The 22,538-nt window shown below is 41.2% G+C and overlaps 1 protein-coding gene across 7 annotated transcripts in view; it reads right to left on the reverse strand.

Moving 5' to 3' along the window:
- cadpsa (Ca2+-dependent activator protein for secretion a) overlaps nt 1-22,538 on the reverse strand; it is a 131,533-nt gene that overhangs the window by 55,955 nt on the left and 53,040 nt on the right. For 4 of the 7 annotated variants that reach the window (XM_062563812.1, XM_062563811.1, XM_062563810.1 and 1 more), the window contains 8 exons: nt 21,546-21,667; nt 19,812-19,923; nt 19,594-19,733; nt 17,553-17,619; nt 10,458-10,566; nt 8,554-8,766; nt 3,392-3,528; nt 2,405-2,604 (listed from right to left, as the gene is read on the reverse strand). In XM_062563812.1, coding sequence (XP_062419796.1) covers nt 2,405-2,604; nt 3,392-3,528; nt 8,554-8,766; nt 10,458-10,566; nt 17,553-17,619; nt 19,594-19,733; nt 19,812-19,923; nt 21,546-21,667 — 1,100 coding nt within the window. The remainder of the gene's footprint in view (nt 1-2,404; nt 2,605-3,391; nt 3,529-8,553; nt 8,767-10,457; nt 10,567-17,552; nt 17,620-19,593; nt 19,734-19,811; nt 19,924-21,545; nt 21,668-22,538) is intronic. The other 3 variants (XM_037490298.2, XM_037490297.2, XM_037490291.2) reach the window with 1 other exon arrangement.

Genomic DNA, 22,538 nt, shown 5'->3' on the forward strand with positions numbered 1-22,538 from the left:
AAATGAGCCATCAGTGACAGACAGACGGCAAGCCAGCAACACATTCACTTCTCCTTTAAATATGCAGGAGACCCGGACTTAAAATGAATTAAAAGTAATTCCATTCCTCTGATGTCCCAGTTTTTACTACGGTAACGAGTGGATTGATATTCATATCAAATAAATCCTCCCTTTTATTTTAAAGCCATTTGCCAACAAACAGTGGATCTAAATGGAGTGAACATTTAGCTGGACAGAAGTCCAATCCTGACACTTTAGTAGGCGGCCGCGCAACCAAGTCCAACTCGGTGCACCCACGCCTCTAGGCCAGCAGGCTATTAGGAGGCAGGGGTAGGGGGTGGGGTGTGGTTGTGCATGTTTGTTTGGGTGGAGGGGGGTCTGAGTGAGGTGTGTGCACTGGGGCACACGCAGCAGCGGCGGCAGCGGAGACATTCGCCCGTCGCACATGACAACCTGTCAACCTGTCATGCCTCGACCTCCAGGCACGACGGCTGGACAGGCAGAGCAGGTCTCTGTAGGATGTGAGTGGATACGTAGATAAATAGGACGCATTATTTTGGGACTGGATTCAATAAAAAATTTGAATTTGTACCTACACTTACAAGGATGTGTATTTATTTTCATAACTATTAATAAACTGTGTCTAATAATGAACTGTCCTCTGGCAGCAAGACACAACTTTTTGATGGCTGAGTTCAGACCAAAGAGCGACAGCCTTCCTGACCTTTGCCCTCAGCGCCGGAGTGGCCCTCGTCTATCTTTGTTACGCATCAGACGCAGACAGCCAACTGTGATGTTGACAGTTGTGATGTCCGAGCACATCACAGCAGATTAGACAGGAGGTAAATAGTGCAACTTAGATAACAGGGTACGTAGGGGATCCGAGGCCAGACGACTCCTGCTGAAAGCTTACAAAACTTGAACCTGACATGTTATCTACACTGCATTATCACTTGTGTTTTCATTACCTTTGATTAGCTCTATGTTTCTTCAAAAGGGAACCTCGAGCACTTAGTGAATGCTACAGTAGTCATGTTTGTTTAGTTCAATGGGTATTTTTAGTTTATTACTTGTTATCTATTCAATTATGTATGGTGTTGGGTTGCCATCAGAATCATTCATAACTGCCAAATTTCAAGCTCCACAAAGGATCAAGTAGTAAACTTTGACATAACATGTTTGAAGCCCGGAATTTAAGACAACATCGACCTAAACAGATAATAGCAGAAATTCAGTCTTAGTACAATTAATAATCAAATCAGCACTGGACTATCTGGACCCTGGTCTTGCCTCCTATCACTGCCCTGCTGCCACTATCCTAACTGTTATTAGTAGCATTACCATTCCTTCATCACAAACGCAAATCTATAATTTAACTTTTATTCTTTCCTGAAGTTGGTTCTTTGCCTCCTCACAGGTTTCTGTGGATGGTGGTTATATCTTATCTAATTGTGGTTCTATCTGATGGTGGTTTTACCTGATGGTGGTTTCATGGTGAATGGAATTGATAAAGTGTATTTTGTCTTAAAATGAACAAAAAATAGTTCAACTGTCGGAAACTTCGTCGACTCCCACAAGGCTCTATCTAATGGTGGTTATATCTAATAGTGGTTTTATCTGATGCTGGTTATAACTGATGGTGGTTTCATCACATGGTGGTTTATGTAGTATAGTGAATGGAAGTTTCATAATGAACGGAAAATAGTTGAACAGTTGTCAGACACTAGTTACCTCCTTAGACCTATTTAATGTTAAAATAACCATAACTGCTGATCTCTCAAGTCATTGATGTTACAAGACACATTTCTGTTTTTCTTTCTAGTTAGAATTTGCCACACAGACTGGGAAGTTACTTACCTTCTAGTTGTAGAGAAAACCTGGGACCTGAAGTCCCTTTTCTTCATGAACTCAATGATTCTGAGTTCTCTCTTAGTAGTTTGGGCAGGACGCTCAGGGGCACAGAGGGACAGGGCTTGTTCGAGTTCGGCCTCAGATACTGGCCAGTTTAACAACTCAGACACACGCTGACTAAGTGTGATCGCGTGGACATGCAGGGATTTGGGAACAGTGTTTGGATGGTGAGTTAATGAAAGTGAACAAGGTAAAAAGGTTGTATAGGGAAAATAGACAAGAGCAAAAAGAAGAATGAGCGTGCAAAACACATGCAAAGAACATGCGAGTGAAAACAAATCTTCAACTCAAAAGCCAAAAAAATCAAAGCGGGGGACATATATTGCATCCTATATGTGGGTATGTACGTGGACTGGCCCGCATGTTATTCATTTGGCATCTTTTGCCTGCTATGACATCAGTTTGACCATTAAAAAAAAACATTAACTAGATTTTTAATTTAACATTCAAGGCTAGTTATGTGTTAAGTGAAGGACATAGGACTAGCCAGCACCTTGATGTGTACCTGTTTCCATGTGCGTGGGAAGCACAGAAGGCAAAGCTGTAGTGCAGCAGGGTGGGGTCGATCATGGCTCCATTCTCCGCTCTCTCCAGCAGATCGCTCAGGTAACATAAATGCCTATGGCAGCCTCGAACGCCGTAGCGAGCACAGTACTCATCTAAGACAAACACCTGCCCGGGACTGAACCAGCCCTGGGGGTAAGAGACACAAACACTGCTGAGTGAGGCAAAAAGACGTCATTAAACACTTACAGTTGTCAAAAGACTGGAAGCCAGGCAGCACCTTTCACAAACTCCTGTATATTTACCTGTAGGCACGACATAGATGAGGTGGACCTCTGGGTCTTTGACCATTGCCATGCTTTTTTTTACCTGGCGGTTATCACAGTGCTGTTGCATTGTGTGTCTAATCCACAACCAGTGCAAACATTACTGGACACGGAGCTGCACTCAAGTCCTTCAATCCTCAATTTTGAACTGGTAGCATTTTCGCCATGCAGACGTCTTGCATCAACACTATCCCGGCGCTCTATAACCCGTACAACGAAGACGCACAGCTTTTCCCTTGCCATTTTGGTGTAAAAACTCCAGGGTTATATTTCATTCTTGACAGGTATAAAACCTTTTTATGCTGACGCACAACATGCCCTTCTCGGATTGTCCCACCCCTATCTTTTAACAACTATTATTATAATGGTACTACTACCTAAATGTACAGGAGCAGTGACTTGTGCTACTGAGGTAAAGCTACATTTACATTTTCTGCCTTTTTTAAGATATGTGTACAAAGTACTAAACAAGATGTTTTATTATGGGAAGTAGAATAATACTTGTTTGTAGTTCTTGTACCTAAGCAACTACCAGCTTTCTTTTCACACGGAAAGCTGGTTGTACATGCACATTTCACATGAATGGACATGATTTTCAGTTCATTTTCCGTTTCACTTTGTCCTGGTTACGTTACAAGATCTTTCCTTACCAGGCAGGAGTACGAGTCGTTGAGTCTGTGGTCCAATGTGAGGCGCTGTACCAGCTCAAACAGCGAGCCGTGGTCAAAGTTACATGGGTTGGCTGAAATAAACTCGTCCATTCCGTGCTTCTGGGCTCTGTCAGCATCTGTGCACACAAATATACCCATCCAATGAGTGCAAGACAGTGAGGAAGAGGAATAAAAAGGAAACAAATGTCAGTGCCTAAAAGATGTCAAATGTAAACCATGGGATTCAATTGGTGCATCCTCAATTACCAATTACCACCAATGTTATTCACAGACTCCCACAAGGCTCTGTCTAATGGTGGTTATATCTAATAGTGGTTTTATCTGATGCTGGTTATAACTGATGGTGGTTTCATCACATGGTGGTTTATGTAGTATAGTGAATGTAACTGATAAGTTTCATAATGAACGGAAAATAGTTGAACAGTTGTCTCTCTGCAGCTCGGAAACCGGCTCACAACTGTAGCTATGTGAGCTTACACTTTAAACGGCAACTTGTCCCTACTCGCAAATAAATACCTTAAAATTGTACTTGTATACGATTCTTCCTAAGGTATGGTATTACTATGCTGAACATTTTGATCAATTTCTCAATAAAAATTAACTGATTAAAGTGGCAGCTTGCATAATTGCAAGTGAGACTGTCATTTCTGTTGAAAAGTAGAAGGGCAGGTCACAAAATGTAATTTCGTTAAGAGGAAATCTAGGGATAAAAAGTCAGCGGGAAAACAGTAGAGCATATCAAATTGCATATGATGTATAATATGTCCATTTACATTACATGTTATTTAGCTGACGCTTTAATCCAAAGCGACTTACAGTGCATTATAACCCGTGCATTACATTTTTGCCTGGGGAGCAATTAGGGGTTAGGTGTCTTGCTCAGGGACACTTCGACATGGCACATAGGGCAGCTGGGATTTGAACCACCAACCTTGCGGCCCCCAGCGCACTGCACAGGGGGAAATATAAAATATCAGATTCAGAATCCAACGGTTGCTTCAAAACAACATTCCTTGTTTCTAATGCCACTTCACTGAAGGCTCAGTGGGCCCCTAATTAATATCCCTATGCTGAACATGTCAGACTGAGCAGGGGATGTGGTGTGGCCCCACACTAAACTCAATCTGCAAATAGGAGGCTTAAAGCACAGACGTTTTATTAGCTTTCCTGCCTGGTGTGTGCTACACCTACAGCAGGGTTTAAAGGGACTGGGGGGCATATGCAGGGCTGGGCTGTGAATACCTCCAAGCTGCCTCCACCAGACTGGTCTGTACAAAGGGGAGAGGGGCACCTGCTCTGCACTGACTTACTTGGACTTGGGATTTCCATATCAATGCAAATCGTATATGATTATGTGATCATATGCTGAGCCAATGTCGTACCATAATGGCCTGAAACAGCTAAAACAAGGTAACTGTACACTACATTCTGAGACCTCGGCACTAATAGTACTCCTTGCTATCTGGTAACAGCACATATTGTGCTCATTTATCACACATTTTTTTAATGATTTGGTAAATGGTATTTACGTTAAACTCTTTTCCGGCCGACACAGTAATGGAATACACAAGCTTATCAGATTCAAATCAACTTTGATCTTCAATGTACAGAAGAGTGGACAGTCCTATCTGTCAGGACAGACCTGGAACACATGTGAATGAAGGTTATACAAGAAATTTTTCAACCAAAGTCCTCTTCACTGCCCAACGAAGGCTCCCCATCTGTCAATCAACGAACAAAACAAAGAGCGGGATGCTGGGAGCTGATTGTGTCCCCTCGACAACTTGCCCCTCACCCTCCCCCAAATATCTAAAAAGGTGACATTGTGGTGCCCCCTTGGTCTGTAGCTGGTGGCCTGTCAGGTCTGTTTGATGTAAGTGAGCGGGAATGGAGGCGGGAGGGCTGGACAGTAACATGCAGTGACACTAGTCACCCTCGTCCGTCTGGGCTGGGGAAGGACGGCCATGACAATGATTGATGGCTGCTATTCATTTATAGATCCAGAGGAGACAAATGCTGCTGCTTTTGGGTCGGATGGTCAAAAACATTTGCGGCTACTTAACACATGGCGGGCTTTTTTTGTGGTCTGACCATGAAACAAATCAAGATCCTTCTACCATTCCAATTGCTAAGATGCTCATTGATGCCCCCACACCAGAACTCCCCAGCCCATTAAATTGCACAAGCTGATTGTGAAGATACACTTCTTGATTTGGTCAAAGCTTTTTACTGAGGGAGTTGGCAAACTTAACACAACTCTATTTAGTTTGAAAGTTTTCTTCTGGGTGAAAGTCCTGTGTTTGTTTGAGCCACCCATTCATCCCAACCTCCACAATGGGGTTTACATTGCTGCTTTTACGATACAAACACAACCACCGCATCAATGTGATACCAGGGGCCTGATTTAAGAATATCAATCACTTCAGACTGGAAAGTGGTGTTTTCAGGTTTCACCGTGACTTCAGTCTGATCAAAGCGATGTTGTCCTGTAGAAAATGGCATTACAATAATCCTAAATCATGTGTGGACATCTTTTTTACATCATTAAAGTTACACTGAATTGAAAGGTTTAGCCAGTTTTGCCAATTTTTGTGACGGGCAGCAACTTGAAGGATTGTACTGGTTATGACCCCAATCTTTACCCTGAGGTGGAACCCACTTGGATCAATTGACCCTATTCTAAGCCCCATTCCATCTGTGGGTGACTCCATCAAGGTATCAAAGCTACCATGGAGTCAAACTGTCCCCAAGTTAAACTTAAGCGAGAAATATTCCGTCAAACAAGTGATTTCAGAGAAAAGCAAAAAGAAGGGTAGACAATGTGTGTTTGCAATGTATTTTGGATATCAATTTGATTCAGCAGTGAAAACTGGTTAATATAATAGTATCTATTAAAGATGGGAGCTGAAGTTCCAGATCACTGTGGCTCAGTGATAGGGAAGAATGTTACTTTGAGTCCTGAAGGGCTGGGGGCACCTTGCAACGTTCTGCTGTCGTTTAGTCTATGAATCAATAGAAGACTAGAAATGCGCAAATTTACCATTTAAAAGTGAACCAATACATCACCTGGTGACAGAGGACAAAGAACAAAGAAAACGCAAACGCTGTTCTGGTAAATCCAAAGAGTTGAGTTGTCTTTGGACAAACAACGGGAGTGGGCGTCATACTTGTACTGTGTGTATACTGTGCGTTGACCTTTTTCTCAACCTGTAATTTCGTAAGAGAATATATAAATATATGGAGCATGTTGGAACAGTCAATGTTTTGCCGATGAAGTTTATTATATTCTTTTTATAGTTTTGTGTACTAAAATGTATCAAAACAAAGCAAACAATCAGTCTTCATTGAAATAAAAAAGCATTAGATGTGAAGATCAGTTTCACCTCCCAGCAGCTGGAAAACAAAACTTTTAATTGCGTCTTTGCAGTCCCAATGTTTGAATGTAGCTAGATTTGAGTCGGGGGTTGGGAGGGCGGGGTGGCGTGATGTTATATTATTCATTGCGTTGATCCGGGTGTGAACTGACAAGTACTTATTTGGTAACATTGACTGATTGCTGCCTGATTTAATTGTGCAGTAACCACACTGTATAATTCATTGGCTGACACTTTTAACTTGGTAATTACCCGCTGCTGGGCCTCAAAGGGACTCAGTGGGACTTTGTCAAAAACAGCTCACTCAGTAAATTCACCTACACAAATGCATGCAGAAAGCCATTTCATTTATTAGGTGTTGGTCTGCACCCATTTGTCTTTATTATTGTTCTATATTAGGAATTAGGAATATTAGGAAATATCTTTTGTACCTTTTCCAACAAAAGCCAGCATCATGTATCACATTTTTACCTGCATACAGTCTTTTTTAAATACACCTGGCAGGAAACAACTTATGGAGGTGCAGGCAAACACACCTACTTGGTTTGGGTGAGAGAAAGATTTTTTGGGGGGAAAACATGTATTTGTGTGTTTGTTGGACACACAACAGTTTGATCCTGATTGACATACAAAATAGATATTAATAACGTGTCATAGCAGCTGACCAATGTTCTCCCCATTAAACAATCTAAATGTAAACTATGGACAGTCCATGTCACACAGAACACTATGCATGTTGTTTCCAGGCTGAACAAATCCTTCTGTTATATTCAGCCAATACAATCACCAACCCTGCTATGGCAAACAAGATGCTGAAAGCATATCTATTATGTATATAAACATGCACATATATAGAAACATAGAAAACGTATATTCTCACGGCGCTGATATGGCGACCAACCCACATATTGTTAAAACGTGAACATGCTCTAGCTCTGCAGCTATTACATTCCCGTGAAAAAAGGCATATGGACCCTTTTGAACCCAGACCTACAGTGCACACTATTATGCGTTGATGCATGACGCGTGAATTACTGTTATTATAACCGTGTTTCTGACCTCCCTCAGAACAGCAAGTCAGTCAAAGGAGGACAGGCGATGGACAACAAAAGGAAGGAAGCGAAAGATAGGGGATGAAAACACTTACCCTTCAATCCAGCTAGGAGATAGCAGGGTCAGGGTTTAGAAGATAAAGATGAAGAAGGAACAAACAGAAAAACGTAAAGACACACAGCAAAGCCACCGACACTTTAACACTACAGCAGGTATACGACAAAGAGCGAAGCATCACATCGGCTGAGGGTAACCAACAGGTACAGAATATGAGCAGGAAGTGGACCAACTTAGAGAGCTGTCAGCTGACGTGTGACAAATTATGTGAGGAGAGCTACAGTAGCAGCACAAGAAGAGAAGATGAGAAGAAAAGCCTTAATGAGGCTAAATACAAATATTTACGTCAAGGTCGGCAAACTTTAGAAAAAATCTAGACGTAAAACATTCATATTTCACCATGTGGATGAAGAGTATGATAGAAGTACGCTTTGGAGGCTACAAGAGGAATTGAAGTGGGGCTCTAGTAGAATATCTAATTTCATACCATGAGTTTAGTGCTACAAAATCCTCAATAGATATACTAGCTGCAGAAAAATCTAAACGAAGGCTCAACTAAAACAAAAAAAAAAAGCCACCACAGCATCATGTTATAGTGGAATAACCGGTCAGGTCATGACTGCATCTTGTGGTGCAGCAAAGACATGATGGACTTACAGAACTGAGATATTGGTGCGTCAAGCTGCGGTGCTGTGTCACCCTTTGAGTTGAGCTTCTGGACCTGAGTGGGAGGAACCGGCTTGTGTGACTGGCCCGTGGCTCGGTACATAGCCTGCACCCAAAGGATCCGGTCCTGCTCGTCATCGCTGGCGAATATCACCGTGTCGCCCTCCTTTACGGCGTTGAAGAACGTCCGGCCGCCGTCTAACCCTGAGGCACACATCGAGGAAGAGGAAGATGAATGATGTGGGAACAGGGTATTTCTGATAAGGCTTTATTAACTGGATGCACTTCTCTAATGCTCGCCTGAAGACACTATTGCAGCGGTTTTCTCTAACTTAAAGCTCCTCCAGAGACGCTCACTCCAACCCTTTAACCTTCTCAAACTCACAACTCACTTTGGAAGAAGAAAAACATATTACTGTGCCAACAAAATTGTACATGTTGACTTTTGATTGAAATTAGATTTTGTGACTCCTGTATTTTTGCTTTTTCAAATAATGGAATAGAAATCACTTTCAAATAAACAACATTGCTCCATTAAAAAAAACCTGGGTACAATAACCAAAAGCTAAAAAAAAACGAATATCTGCAAATCATCCATTCAATCCAAAAATAACATTAAGACCATTCATTTAGATTTATTCCCATCAACCAATTAATTAATATCACCTCCTCAAAAGAATTAACTTCACAAATATGTAGAATAATATCACAAGCTGACGATCTAGCAAATGGGTGTTTGACTTAACTCCTGATGCTGACTTTTAGACTCAAATCTGCAATATTTCTGCATTACTACTGTAATAGTTAGTTTGAAACTAATACAGTATAAACTTCTTCACTTCACTTCAGACATCTGAGGCGATGGTGGCGCATGGAGTAGTGCAGTGTGCTGGGGGCCGCAAGGTTGGTGGTTTGAATCCCGGCTGTGCTGTGTCCCTGAACAAGATGCCTAACCCCTAATTTCTCCCCAGGCAAAACTGTAATGCATGGGTTATAATGCAATGTAAGTCGCTTTGGATAAAAGCGTCAGCTAAATTACATGTAATGTAATATGTTCACACTGCAGTCGGATAGCCCGGATAGCTACATTCATGCCACTTGGAGCTGCACACCAGTTCAACACTTTTGGGTAAAAATAACGGGGTCATTGTCTGTAAATTGCCCCCTTCATGTTTTACATCTTAATAGAGTTTGGGCACACATACACACACACACACAGACAGACACACACACACACACACACCTACATGCACATACACACCATTTTCCCATATCCTGACCAATGAAAATAAAGTTCTTTCTGCAAAAAATAACAAACATTTGGCAGATAATAGTTTATTGCGGCTGTAATTAACCTGTTTTGTATTGAACATTTTTCAAAATAACAAAGATGTGCAAACTGTAGTGCCGGTTTGAGCCATCTAATACAGATAGAACAGGGGTTATTATCAGTTTCAGTGGCTGCATGAGCCTGCTTTCCACTACACAACAGGGTTGATACGGCGTCTTGTGTCATGTTGTCATGTTGAGCTTGGATCTGTATTTCGTTTTGTGAGAGGCAACAGGAGTCTGTGTACTTCTGTAATATGGAAAGTTTTCAATAATTTTCTTGAAGTAAAATAATTCTGAGTTTCCCATGCAACCCTCCTGTAATACCACGGTGACCCACTAGAGGGTCGGACCCATCAGTTGTAGAAGCCCTGATCTACAGTAATAGAATATACTATTTTTATTCATAGGGGGAAACTGGGTCATCTGGCAATGTATCCTTCAGTCAGATTAAAGGTGGGAGAGAGGTTGAAGAAAAAACAGTTGTGCAGGGACGACTAAACAATTTCACATCAAATTGATTCGATAGTTAATGGCATTGCCTGTTGCTGTTTGACTGCTGTTACCTGGCTGGGGGTCCGTGTAGTCCACTGTGTAGCCATCCAACTGGAGCAGCTCCACAGGCTCAGCCTTCTTCTCTCTGTAGCTGCACATTGCAAAGGTGTACTGACTCACCTGCACCAATCACAGAGAGAGGGGAAAGGATAATTATGCATGAATTCATATGCTAGTTATTTGACTGTGCGGACATCAAATTCATTAAACCCTGAAAATGAGCACCACAAAAATAACAATAAGCTCTTAAATAGCATTCAAAAAAGTTTCTTTTTTTCAGGACCTTTTAGACTAGAGGTCACTAACCGACCGCGGTCCGGACCCAGAAATCGTCCCAACCGGACCCGGACCAAAAGCTACAAAAAGACGATTCTGATTTCTTCGACTGCGCAGCTTTACTCGTCTTTACGGTAATGGCTTAAAGCACAAACCAAATGCATTTGAGTTAAACCATCCCAAGTGTACGGTGTTCATTTTAGGACATCCTCAGATCTCAGACTCAAGTATCAGACTCAGACAAAAAGTCCTCAGACTCAGGCGAAACGGTATAAGGTCTCAAAAAAACCTCCGTCATTCTTAAACAAAACTCCGTTAAACCAAACGGCGTCAAACCAAACAGCGTCAGACGAAACTCCGTCAAACGAAACGGCGTCAAACGAAACTCCGTCAAATCAAACGGAGTCATCATACTTGAGTCTGAGATCTGAGGATGACCTAAAATGAACACCGTACAAGTGATACTACTCGACCAATCGAGTCTTTGCATTCCAGGCAGGACGATATCATCTCCATACAGCGGACAGACGAAATAAATAAATAAAAATACGGTAGGAAGAAAAGAAAATTACGAGTGAGACGGAGAAAGCGAGAGAAAGGGACGGGTGAGAAAAACGTGGAACAAATGGACAGCGAAAGTAGAGCATTTAATCCATAATAGACGGACTGGTTTCTGTTCATACTTTCCACTGCAGCACTAAACCAGTGCCTCATATGCTCAGAACTCGTTGAAACTGAGGCTTAATGAGCTCCTCCACGTGAGGAGGAGAACGGCCTGATGCATTCAGGTACAAGTTTAAAATCCGTGCAGGAAAAAATAGATCTTAATTCTCCCACTTACCAAGAGTGATTTATTGTTTATAATTTAAAGGTGACTATCGAGTCCAAATGTGAAGCAAAAAGGGGAAATTCAAGCTTAACTTTGCGTTATTTTTTCTGAATTGAAGCACTTTATTTGAACATGCAGAAATGTTAACATTTTATCCATTTTTTTTAATACAGCCCAACTTAATTTAGTCAATTGAGAGAACATTATTTATTTTCGCAGTCCCAAATAACATTTATTTGGGACTGCGAAAATAAATAATGTTCTGTTCGAAAATAAATAATGTTAGTTCCGGAGTTCTTTGTTACGTGACAACAAATATTGTCAAAGGAGTTTTATCGTTATGAATTAATTTGATGTGTTAGTCGTATATTGATTACATGCAGATGTTGATATAACTCTATTCCTCTATTTAATCACACTAAGCACTAAGTAGTCACATAATGATCTTTCCGGACCTTTGCTACTAGAAATTTTCTCTAAATGGACCTCTTCATATTTTAGTTGAAGACTCTTCATTTAGACAATTCTCTTTAGCAATATACAGAGCAACGGTAATATACAGTAATATCAAATACAAAATGCCCTGAGAACAAATGAAGGAACCAAAAGCCTCACAACACTAACACTATATGTATCACTGCATTTCAAGTGTTTGCTTTTAGTCAGGAGGAACCATCGCTCTATTAAGAAAAAAAGAGTTATGACATGGATGAATAATGCTACTGTACATACTTCAGTGGTGCTGTTGCATGCAAAAAATTATACCCAAGAATTTTTAGGAACAGAACTGTTTCTAAAGTCACCAGGCCTTTAACTCAACTAGATATATCAGAATGTGTCACACTGCGGAGTTGCACTATAAGTTAGAGGAGTTTTGCGTTGTGATTTCATAATAGAATAAACATAGGGAATTTGAGTGAAATATACAGAGGTTGTTACCACAAGCCGTTTGAATGCAGTTTGTGTCCACAGTGACTGTGTGAATAATGATAGAACAGCTGCTGTGGCCTCTCAAGCTAACATTGTTAGCTCTGTTAGCACCGCTGCTGTGGCCCCTCAGGCTCACACCGTTAGCTTTGTCAGTACTTCTGCTGTAGCCTCTCAAGCTAACATTGTTAGCTCTGTTAGCACTGCTGCTGTGGCCCCTCAGGCTCACACCGTTAGCTTTGTCAGTACTTCTGCTGTAGCCTCTCAAGCTAACATTGTTAGCTCTGTTAGCACTGCTGCTGGGGCCCCTCAGGCTCACACCGTTACCTTTGTCAGCACTGCTGCTGTGGTGTGTACTGTTTGAGGTGTGAGCACTGTTAGATGCCTGTCGGTGGCTCACCTGATGTTAGAAGACTCAAACTTTGAGGTATGTATAAAAAGTCTGAGTCAAATTTTCTTTGGGTGACTAGCTATATACAACTGTAAATCTTTAGAGAAAGTCAAATGCCTGGTGCATTCATAACATATACATTTAAGGGTTCCATTTTGGGTTTTTCAACTTAATGTAAATATTTTCTTTCATGTAGAAATGTCGGTTTTATTGTTTTACTTTGACCACAACAAAAATCCCTTGAAATTCAAAGAGTATTATTGTCCCTTTTCACTTATTCGCCCATGCATTTAGACACAAGACTTTGTTATTTTTTTCTTATTGTGCAGCCCAAAGCCGCAAATTACAAATTTGCCTCAGAGGGCTTTACAGCCTGTACACATGCAACAACCCCTGTCCCAGAATAGGCACAGGAAAAACTTCCTAATAAATGAAAAAACCTTTAATTGGGAGAAAAAAGGGTACGAAACCTGAGAACAGTTTCTCAAACTTGAGTTTAAGTCAAATTAAATAAATAAAATCAAAGCTTTGGCAGAAGCTTCGTCAAGGTGTCCATAGTATTGCTTGTAGCTAAATGCATGCTAACATTCTCTAGTCCAAGACAGGAGAGAGCATCCTAACGATGTTGAAAATGTCAATATCTCAAAATTGATATTTAGAGTTTGTGAAGTACTATGTTACATTCATTAAACAGGAAGATGGAAAAGAAAATTGCTGATGATATTGTAGAGAGTGAGAGATAAAGGACCAGTTATTGTGTGTGTGTGTGTGTGTGTGTGTGTGTGTGCTATATCAATCATATTACAATTAAGTTAAGTGACTGAATTAGTGGGTTAACTCGAAGATGTGTGTTCATGACCAGCAATAATGAGGGCCTGCATGTGTGTGTGTGTGTGTCTGTGTGAAGCCATATTTTTTTCATACAAATGCAAATTAGTCCCCTTCTGAAAATGAATGGGGGACATAAGTGCCCTGTGGCACCCTAGTGTGAATGAAGGCTTATCGCGTTTTCATGTTATTCAGACGATGGGTCAAATGAGTGAGATTCTGCTTTCTTGTTCACACGGTCTTTCCTTTAGTGGAACGTATAGAGGGATACAGTCACATTGGACCTGGACAGGATTTAGCAGGGATCACCCCTGTTCAAAAGGCCAGTATTGACCCTGGTTATCAGGGTTTTCTGTGATGGTAACAGGAAGTGTAGCAACTGTTGCTATAGTTGGTACTGGACTGCTGCTACTGTAGCTGCCAGTTATACTGGACTGTCGTCACAAATCAGCGGGCCTGGCCAATCTCCTGTTGTGGCCACCTCTGCTGTTGCAAGTGGCAGCTCTCACTCTAGCTGCAGCTGCATTCTGTGTGTGTGTGTATGTGTGTGTGTGTGTATGTGTTTGTGTGACAAATGAGATTCACCACAACAGTGCTGATGAGACCTGAGGCCAAGAAAAGGATGGAGGGAAGCAGACCCACTCTCCAGCAGCTCCCTGGCCTCCAGGACACCACAAAGGCAAATCAGAGTCTAAACTACCGCCCGCCAACCCCCCTCCATCCATACCCCAAAACACCATCTCTCTGCCTCTCCCTCTCTCTCAGCTGTCAGTCAGTAGAGAAGAGAGGGACAGGGAGAGAGGGTGATGAAGAACGAGAACTGAAGAGTGAGGAGAGTGAAGAGGATGGCTGCAGTCGTTTAGCTTCACATCATTACAGGAAACACATGGACATGAATACTGGAGAAGATTTGTTTCTTCAGAAACAAACTTCAGATGCTAAATGAAAACTTTTTGATCAATGCATCCAGTATTTAAATATCCACATGTCTATACACATATACACACGGATTGGATCTGTTATATTACAGTTATCCACAATAACCACATTTTATTTAATTGAAACTAAAAAAAAAAAAAACATTAAAGTGAATTTAATTGAATTGAAACTTAGTGAACTGATTGAAATGGAAGTGAAATTAATAAAGCGGGAACTAAAAAATGAAGACAATTCAACAGCATTAAATCAAGTGAACTGACATAATTGAATTGAACTGAGCTAATTGAATTGACGTAGAATAAAGTTAATTCAACCAAACAGCAATGCAATGATCTCCAATCAGTGATGTGAATTCAGATTCACTGAAGTGAGATTATTCAAACTGAAATGGAGTGAGGAGAACTGAGCGGAATTTCAGTGAAAATGAATCCATAGGACTAAAAGGAACTAAACACATACTGGACTTAGGTGCGCCAAGCTGCAGTGAAGTGAAGTGAATGTTAAGACACATCTGGGTCTGTGCAATTAAACTTAAAGTATAAAAGTCCTTCATGAACATGCATCTGCCCATCTGTAATCTGCCTGGAGGCTTTGAGGGAGGGAGGGGGCCGGGGCACAAGCCACAACCTCTGTACTGATGGAGGAGGGGGGGAGGAGGAGAGGTGATATAGGAAGTGTGCAGGAGGAAGGAAGCGATGGTGATTGTTAAACAACAGGAAGGGAGAGGAGGGTGAGACAATGTTGGTGGTATAAAGTAAGAGAAAAGGATGAAGATAGATGTGAACTCTAGGAAAAAGATCTGTAGTGAGAGTCATATCCTCCTACTTCAACCTTTTGAAGGCTGGTGGGTCACCAGTTATTATTAATATTTTTAAATTAATCTGGATAATTGCTCATCAGTCATTCCCTTTAATAGAGCAAAATCAAGAAGTAAATGCATAATCAAATTGGAACATATATATCAAAACAAAATATTCAATGAGAAAAAATAGAAAAAGACGTTTCTACATATTATTGTCTTCTATCTTTTATCTTTTTCATATTGGATTTTTTACATTTAAATGTAAAGTGTATTTCGGTTTGGAAAGCACTATACAAATAATGTATTGTTATTATTACCCAAGAGGAACCCAAGGAAATACATCTAACATCGGATTTACTGCTTTTGATAAATTCTAAGTCAAAGTCCTAAGTTCACTCTACAAAATAATACTTTGTAAATTGCTGGAATACTAACTATTTATGAGTATAATTTTACAAAAGCTGTGACACACGGCTTTAAGAGGTGTTTCATTTTCACATTCAAACAGGAGATCAATGACAAATAGGATCACTTAACTTGTCACTGAGCTAATGACAAGTTAAACTTCAAAGTTGTTTTTCATATTTCTTGGCTTTATTGAATACATTTTTAAATGAAAGTATTTTTAGCTGGTTAAAATACTAGAAACAAAAGACTGTGTCGGAATTTAAATTATGCACATAATATTATATGTCAAGATTAGCAAAGAAGATAAGTAAATAAGAAATTCTGAGAGTTATAAAATTGTGCAAATGTACATGAAACTGTATCCACAACCACATAAAAAAGCAATTAAAATCGGTGATCCTAAAGTTAAGGTGGGCTTGTAGTTTAAAATAGTGTGTGTGTGTGTGTGTGTGTGTACTCTGCAATAGAATCCACATTGTGAGAGACTAAATTATTATGTTGCTTAAAACAATCTTAAAGTGTAATGAATTGAGCACATCAATTCCCATCAAAGCCTTGAGTGAGGAGAAGCGTGCAGTGGTGAAGGCAGACACGGTAACCAACACGGTCAGTGGCTACTGACTAGAATTTGCTTTGTGAGCAAAGAAAAGGAAATAGACTGCACAGTAATGTTTGTTAAAAACAGCAACGGCAATGTGCACTCAGACACACAAAATGCCTCTGCTCCTCAAGACAAACAGCCACTCACACACATAAATACAAACACACGAGTGCGCAGTCTATTGACCAGTATTTGTCACTTGCTATATATCTCGCTGGGAGCAAGTGGGAGGCTTCAAGTTGGCGGCGCTCAGGCTTTTCTAGCTGCGAGTGTTAGGCCAGCTAGTGTTCACTCGACTTTGTCAATCCCCTGTCAACTTGTAGCTCTGAGACATATCCTCTGCAACGCACAAGAGACAGGCCCCCCCCCACCCCACCCCACCCGCTGCCCGCCTCCCAACACGGAGCCACCAGGAAATGGCTGCTACGGCCCCCGCGCGCCCCCACCACCCCGTCTCCTGACAAAAGCCTGCTCGGGCGCTCCATCAGTGCGCTGACAGCCGAGGGAAGACAGCTTGGCTGCATCTCTCTTTCCCGCTGCACACACAACACGTGGCAAGGCAAGAAAGGAGAGGCCCCAAAGCAGAGCCGAGGGCCCTTCTCCTCTGTGATGAAATCCAGATTTCATCTTGTGGGTTTCAAAGAACTGTATAATAGAAACATGTCAATCGGGGTTTTGACCATGATCATGTTCATTAGTTTATTACTGATTCAGGAAGCCGTTTGTTAAACTATCCAACACTGTCAACTTTGACCTCATTTGACCTCATTTATTCTTTCACGCTGGCTAAGCTGCTTTGGGTCTTCCGCAGGACATCATATGCTCCAAAAGGAATGCATAGACACTATATGTAACATTTCAAACTGTTTTAATATTTCTTTCCCTAACATCAAACAATAAATCTTGTAAATCTGATGCCCTCAGATGGAGAGCACCAAGGTTTGACGCTAACACGACTTCACAACATTTCCTTTCATGGCAACTATAAGACATCAGAGATTTTGCAGCCATAGATCACTGATGCCGCAGCATGTAGTGTACTATTTGTTGTGATGGGTTGTGTTTTACAGGACAAAAAGAAGTGGACGGTATTATCTGAGCTTACCTGAACCAGCACAAAGTACCTTTTCTTCCATCTTTTCCACAAGATTTTGCCAATGGCCCAAAGGTACCTGTGGGGTATAAACAAAATCTAATTTAGAAAAGTATAACTAAAGCGAGATTTCTCAGTGTGGCTTTTCTGCAGCTGATACAGCAGCAGATGTGTTCTCTTGTGTGTGTACTGGCAGGTCGTACCTCCACAGAGGGCTGGTGTGGAACATCACTGGCCTCTCCTGGATAAATGTGTGCACTGCCACACTGACACATGGCAGTGAAACGAGTGCCTCCAGCAGAGAGGGCTGGAAACGCACAGCACTGTGACTACTGGCACCAACAAGGGCACTGCACAGTAATGATGTTGCTTGACATAACTCACTACTTTTAGCCAAACCAGGAAGAGTAAATGGTAAATGGACTTTAGGCTTCAAACCGGATTAAAAGGTATTCTTCCTTAAAGAGAAGCTGAATCATTTGACATCAGCGACCAGACAATATATATAAATATATCATTTATGGAGTCACAGAGACATGAAGGCATTTTTAAGTCATCAAGATTGTATTCTTCCCCAGACAAATTGTGCGCTCATGGACTGACATGACAAGCACTGAAAGAGGGTGTTGAGTTAATATGCAGGGAGATAAAATGTAACTGAGGAATCACAAAGCTCACTAATTGGTTGACCATAATGGCAGATTTAAATCTCTTTCAATTTAAACGTAAGCTATCTGAAAATAATTCCAATATAGAGCGTCTGGCTGATTTGCTGCAATCTGCGTGTTCTCACATCTGTCAAAGACATCACTGTGGATCTACAGATGTGCAAGTTTCTCTGGTCTAAAACAGAGTTTTAAGGTACATCAGTGTGAATTACATGTGAAGTCATTATTTTCTCAATGAACTGAATGTGTTTTGTATCTAGAAACTTTGAAAGATGCATTTAGTAAAGTAAAAGATTTTTTGAAAATATTTCAAAACTCCAGTCAAATATCAAGTGATACCATTATTTCTGCCAACTACAGAGAAATCATCCTCTCTGCATATTATATTTCCTTACATCTGATATTCATTGAGATAAACTGTACAATGTGGGTCTAAATGTGGGTGTTCTGTGAGAAAGAGGGCTCTTTCAGATGTGACTTGACATAGTGATGCGGAGGGAGAAGGACGGGAGAGGGCTTTTGTTGTAAAAGAACATCTCAGGGTGAGGACCCCAGATTGATCTGCCTCTGCTGCTCCCGGTCCAGCTGTGGGTCTCGCTGGTGCGCCTTGATGTGCCTTTCTCCCCGGCACCCCCCCAGAGCTGCTTCTTCCTGTTGTGTTAAATAAAGCACAGACGAGGCGCTGCCTGTGTGCAGAGCAGAGAGCAAGGCCTACAACGCAAACCAGGGAGGCAGTGTGGGCATTTTACAGGGCAGCCCAGCAGCCTCGTCCAAGGCTCCCGTAAGAGAGCATATGCAAGGGAGGGAGGGCGGGGAAACAGCTTCAGGCTACTGAGGGATGAGCAATGCTTTAAAGCAGCTCTGCTTTGTCTGAATGGCCTCGGCCACAGCAGGCGTCACAGCTAATGGGCAAGATCTCAGTTCTGCGTGGAAGGCAACAGCCAGGCTTTCTGCTTACAGAACCTTTTTCTCCTGAAGCTACCAAAGCAGGTGCGGGCCCTGTCGGCCAACGGCAGCGGCCGTGGAGAGTTGTCCAAGGAGGTCAAAAAGTCCTTTCTGGCTGGTCAACAAAGCTACACAGCCGCGGCAGGGGTCTACCGCCCTGTGTTATTACCACGTAAGCTCTGGGCAGCAGGGCTGCTGTATTAGGGTCCCCTATACTGCAGTTTCACACATCTCCTCAAAAAAGGTAGCCCGAAAAAGTGTCCAGAAGCTGTCCCGTGGTCTTCCACAGCGGCCGATGAACTGGCTAGGGCTTTTTTCTTGATCATCAGTTGTTGACTATATACAAACGACAATACAAAGGCTATGCTAATCAGATCAGAATCAAATCTGATATCAGGGAAACTGCAGCTACAATCAAGTAAAATCACACTATAACTCACCCACAATGCTTCATGTTCTGTGGTTTGTCCATGCGAATGGCCAGTTTGATCCTGAGGTCATTGTCTGGACAGCCTTTGGACACTGTCATCTTGTGGAGCTCCGACTGCTTGGGACTGTTGGGAGTTGGGTGGAGTACAACCTGTGAACAGTCACATCATAACAATCTTTGTGCACCGTGCGATATTTAGAAACCCAATGTAGCACGTCAGACCCTTACCTTCCCCAACTCCTTATCTTCCAGAGCCAATACTCCTGTGCTCTCAGTGAACAGCTTCACCTTCACAGCAGGGAGCGGCTGCGTGGTGGTGAAGTCCCCCTGGGTACCCCAACTACACACAAGACAGCAAGGATACTGTTAGCAATGATGAATATTTTATCTCCAGCCCATGAATTCTTCAGTGCTTCCAAAACCCTGGAACTGCTCCTACAGGGGGGCTCGGGAGGTTGTATTAGGGTCCCCGAGTAAATTAGCAGAATATCGTCCATTTATTTTATTTAACAGTTCCATCTGCAGTACACTTTGGATCCACATCATATTGTGTGATAATTGCAGTGCACTCACAATGTTTTCTAATATGAAAGCCTAGCATACATTCCTTGTGGATAAAATGAAACAAGGGAAGATGTTTTAACCCTGCCTGAATGACTTTATTTCTTCTCATTTATGAGTTGATACATTTTCAACTTTGCATGCATGAAACAACATTCTGACTTAGTTACTGTGTACATCAACATGTTTTCTAATTATATGTTTCAGCCAGTCTACGGTATTCCCTACAATGTCTATGTATCTGCACCGACAAAACAGTGCATCCTAACGAGAAAGAACACAGGAAATGCTTTGTTCCTATAGGTTTACACAGAGCTATTGCTGTCAACGCTTTTATTTCTCTTATTAACCACAATGTAGCCAGAAAATGTCCTTTTTGTGACGAAGTAGAGATCGTTTTTACTGTTTTTATTGTCTTGTCTTCTTTTTAATTGTAATGAGAATGGTTTTTAACCGGTTTGTGTAAACAGGGCCACAGAATAACTTTATTTTAGGTTTGTTACAATAAAGAATAAATAACAGCAGGAAGAACAAAGATGAGACCAGGACATGAAGTCAAGTATGAACAAAATGGATGCTTTTATTGAGAAGTGGTGCTTTAATTGAAAAACCCGAAATAACTGCAGAGTGTTGGGAATGTCCATTTAATTAGCAGCCCTAATGTCTGCAATAACCGAAAGCTGAAAATTTGTGGATTTAGTTGGAATAAATAAACAAGATTTTCCAGGCAGAACTGTGTCTCGCCATTTAATCCTATTTTACTAATACTGTAATATATCTTGGACCGTTAAACAGTAACAAAAAGACTGAATTCAGGGAAACAGGAAGTGTAAGTGAATGAATGAATGAGTATCTACCATGGTGACGAGATGTAACCTGTGACATTACTCCTGGCATCACTTTTATTGGTGCTTTGTTATGGAAATAAGAATTTAAGTTATGAAGAGGTAAACTGCTTTATCACCAAAACTCTGCAGAGGGACATTTACATTTATGCACAATCATAGCATTTCTACAGTGAACATTTGCTGACACTAAAGCTGCATTCTAATGCTGCAGGGTGCTGCAGAGGTGGAGGGAGCTAAACTGTGTTGGAGTACAATAAGTACCACCTGATATGTAATGTCAAATTAAACAAGGTTATGAATACATACCAATTACCTTAAGGCGGTTCATGGAACACCCTTAAAAGGACTTTCACACATGTCCTACATGCACACGGGGTTCATATTTTATAATGTGCACAGTGTACATGTAATTCTCTGGCCAGCAGGTAGCAGTGTGGAGTTATAAAATAACTGATTACTAATCCATTCTCCCCACAGTGTGCTGACCTGTAGAGCTCCAGAGATTGTGATTTTGTTTGTGTGTGTGTGTGCGTGTTGGGGGGGGATTACGTACGTAGGTTTTGAGGCCTCAGCCTGGTCCGTCTGCAGTTTGTGTCCTCCCTCCACCTCCATGGTGCAGTAAACAATCCTGTTTGGAGTCAAGGACCTCAGACCCTGGACCTCCATGATGACAACCTGCAACACACACACATATTAACATAAAAGATGTTGGAAGGTGAACATTAAGCCACTGTCTGTCATCACTTAGATTATTATGAAGTTTCTGTTTATATCTTTATGTGAATTACATTTGGTCCATATATCTTTTGATAGTGCGGTAATTGAACAAATTACAAAGCGCTGCAGCAAAAGCGGAAGCAGGTACACTTTCACCGTAAGTTTGCATGCTAGAAAGAGTCAGACGGATTTCTAGCATGCAAACTTTGCAGGGAAAATTTACCTGCTTCCGCTTTTGCTGCTGCGCTTTGTATTTGTATAAATATATACATGTTGATCTTTTGCTTCAGTGAGCATTTGCTTCAGTGAACAGAGTAGAAACAGTAAACATGTTCACAACTCTACCACTAGGTGGCAGAATACGGGTATTTAAAGGAGATATGATAATATATTATGTTATGCATCCATTATTACAGATATGTATATATTACATATATTTAATGCCGTTTATTTAAATGTTTAGACTTCATCTGCATACATATTGTTAAATTTATTTAATTTAAGAACCAACCATAGCTACAAAGGAGAAGTATTATTATTATTTGCTTATTTTCACAATGTAATACATGATGACAATTAAAAATTAAATAAACCTACATTGTGATATGTCACACTTCAATCCTGAATTATATGGTTCAAAAAAAGAGGTCAAAACAAAGCAAAATTTAGTGTTGGTCAAATGCTGTGTTCCAAAGAAAATGACTTTTTATAGCCATCAGATTTTTTACTATTTTGACAATAGTCAGCCTTAAATTGTGTTCAATTCGGTTCCACCTCAAAGCCAGATTTTAGGGCCACAGCATTTTTTTCTAACTAGAAAGACGACAAA

Source organism: Pungitius pungitius, chromosome 8 (assembly GCF_949316345.1).
Source record: "Pungitius pungitius chromosome 8, fPunPun2.1, whole genome shotgun sequence".
In the NCBI taxonomy this organism is placed as follows: domain Eukaryota; kingdom Metazoa; phylum Chordata; class Actinopteri; order Perciformes; family Gasterosteidae; genus Pungitius; species Pungitius pungitius.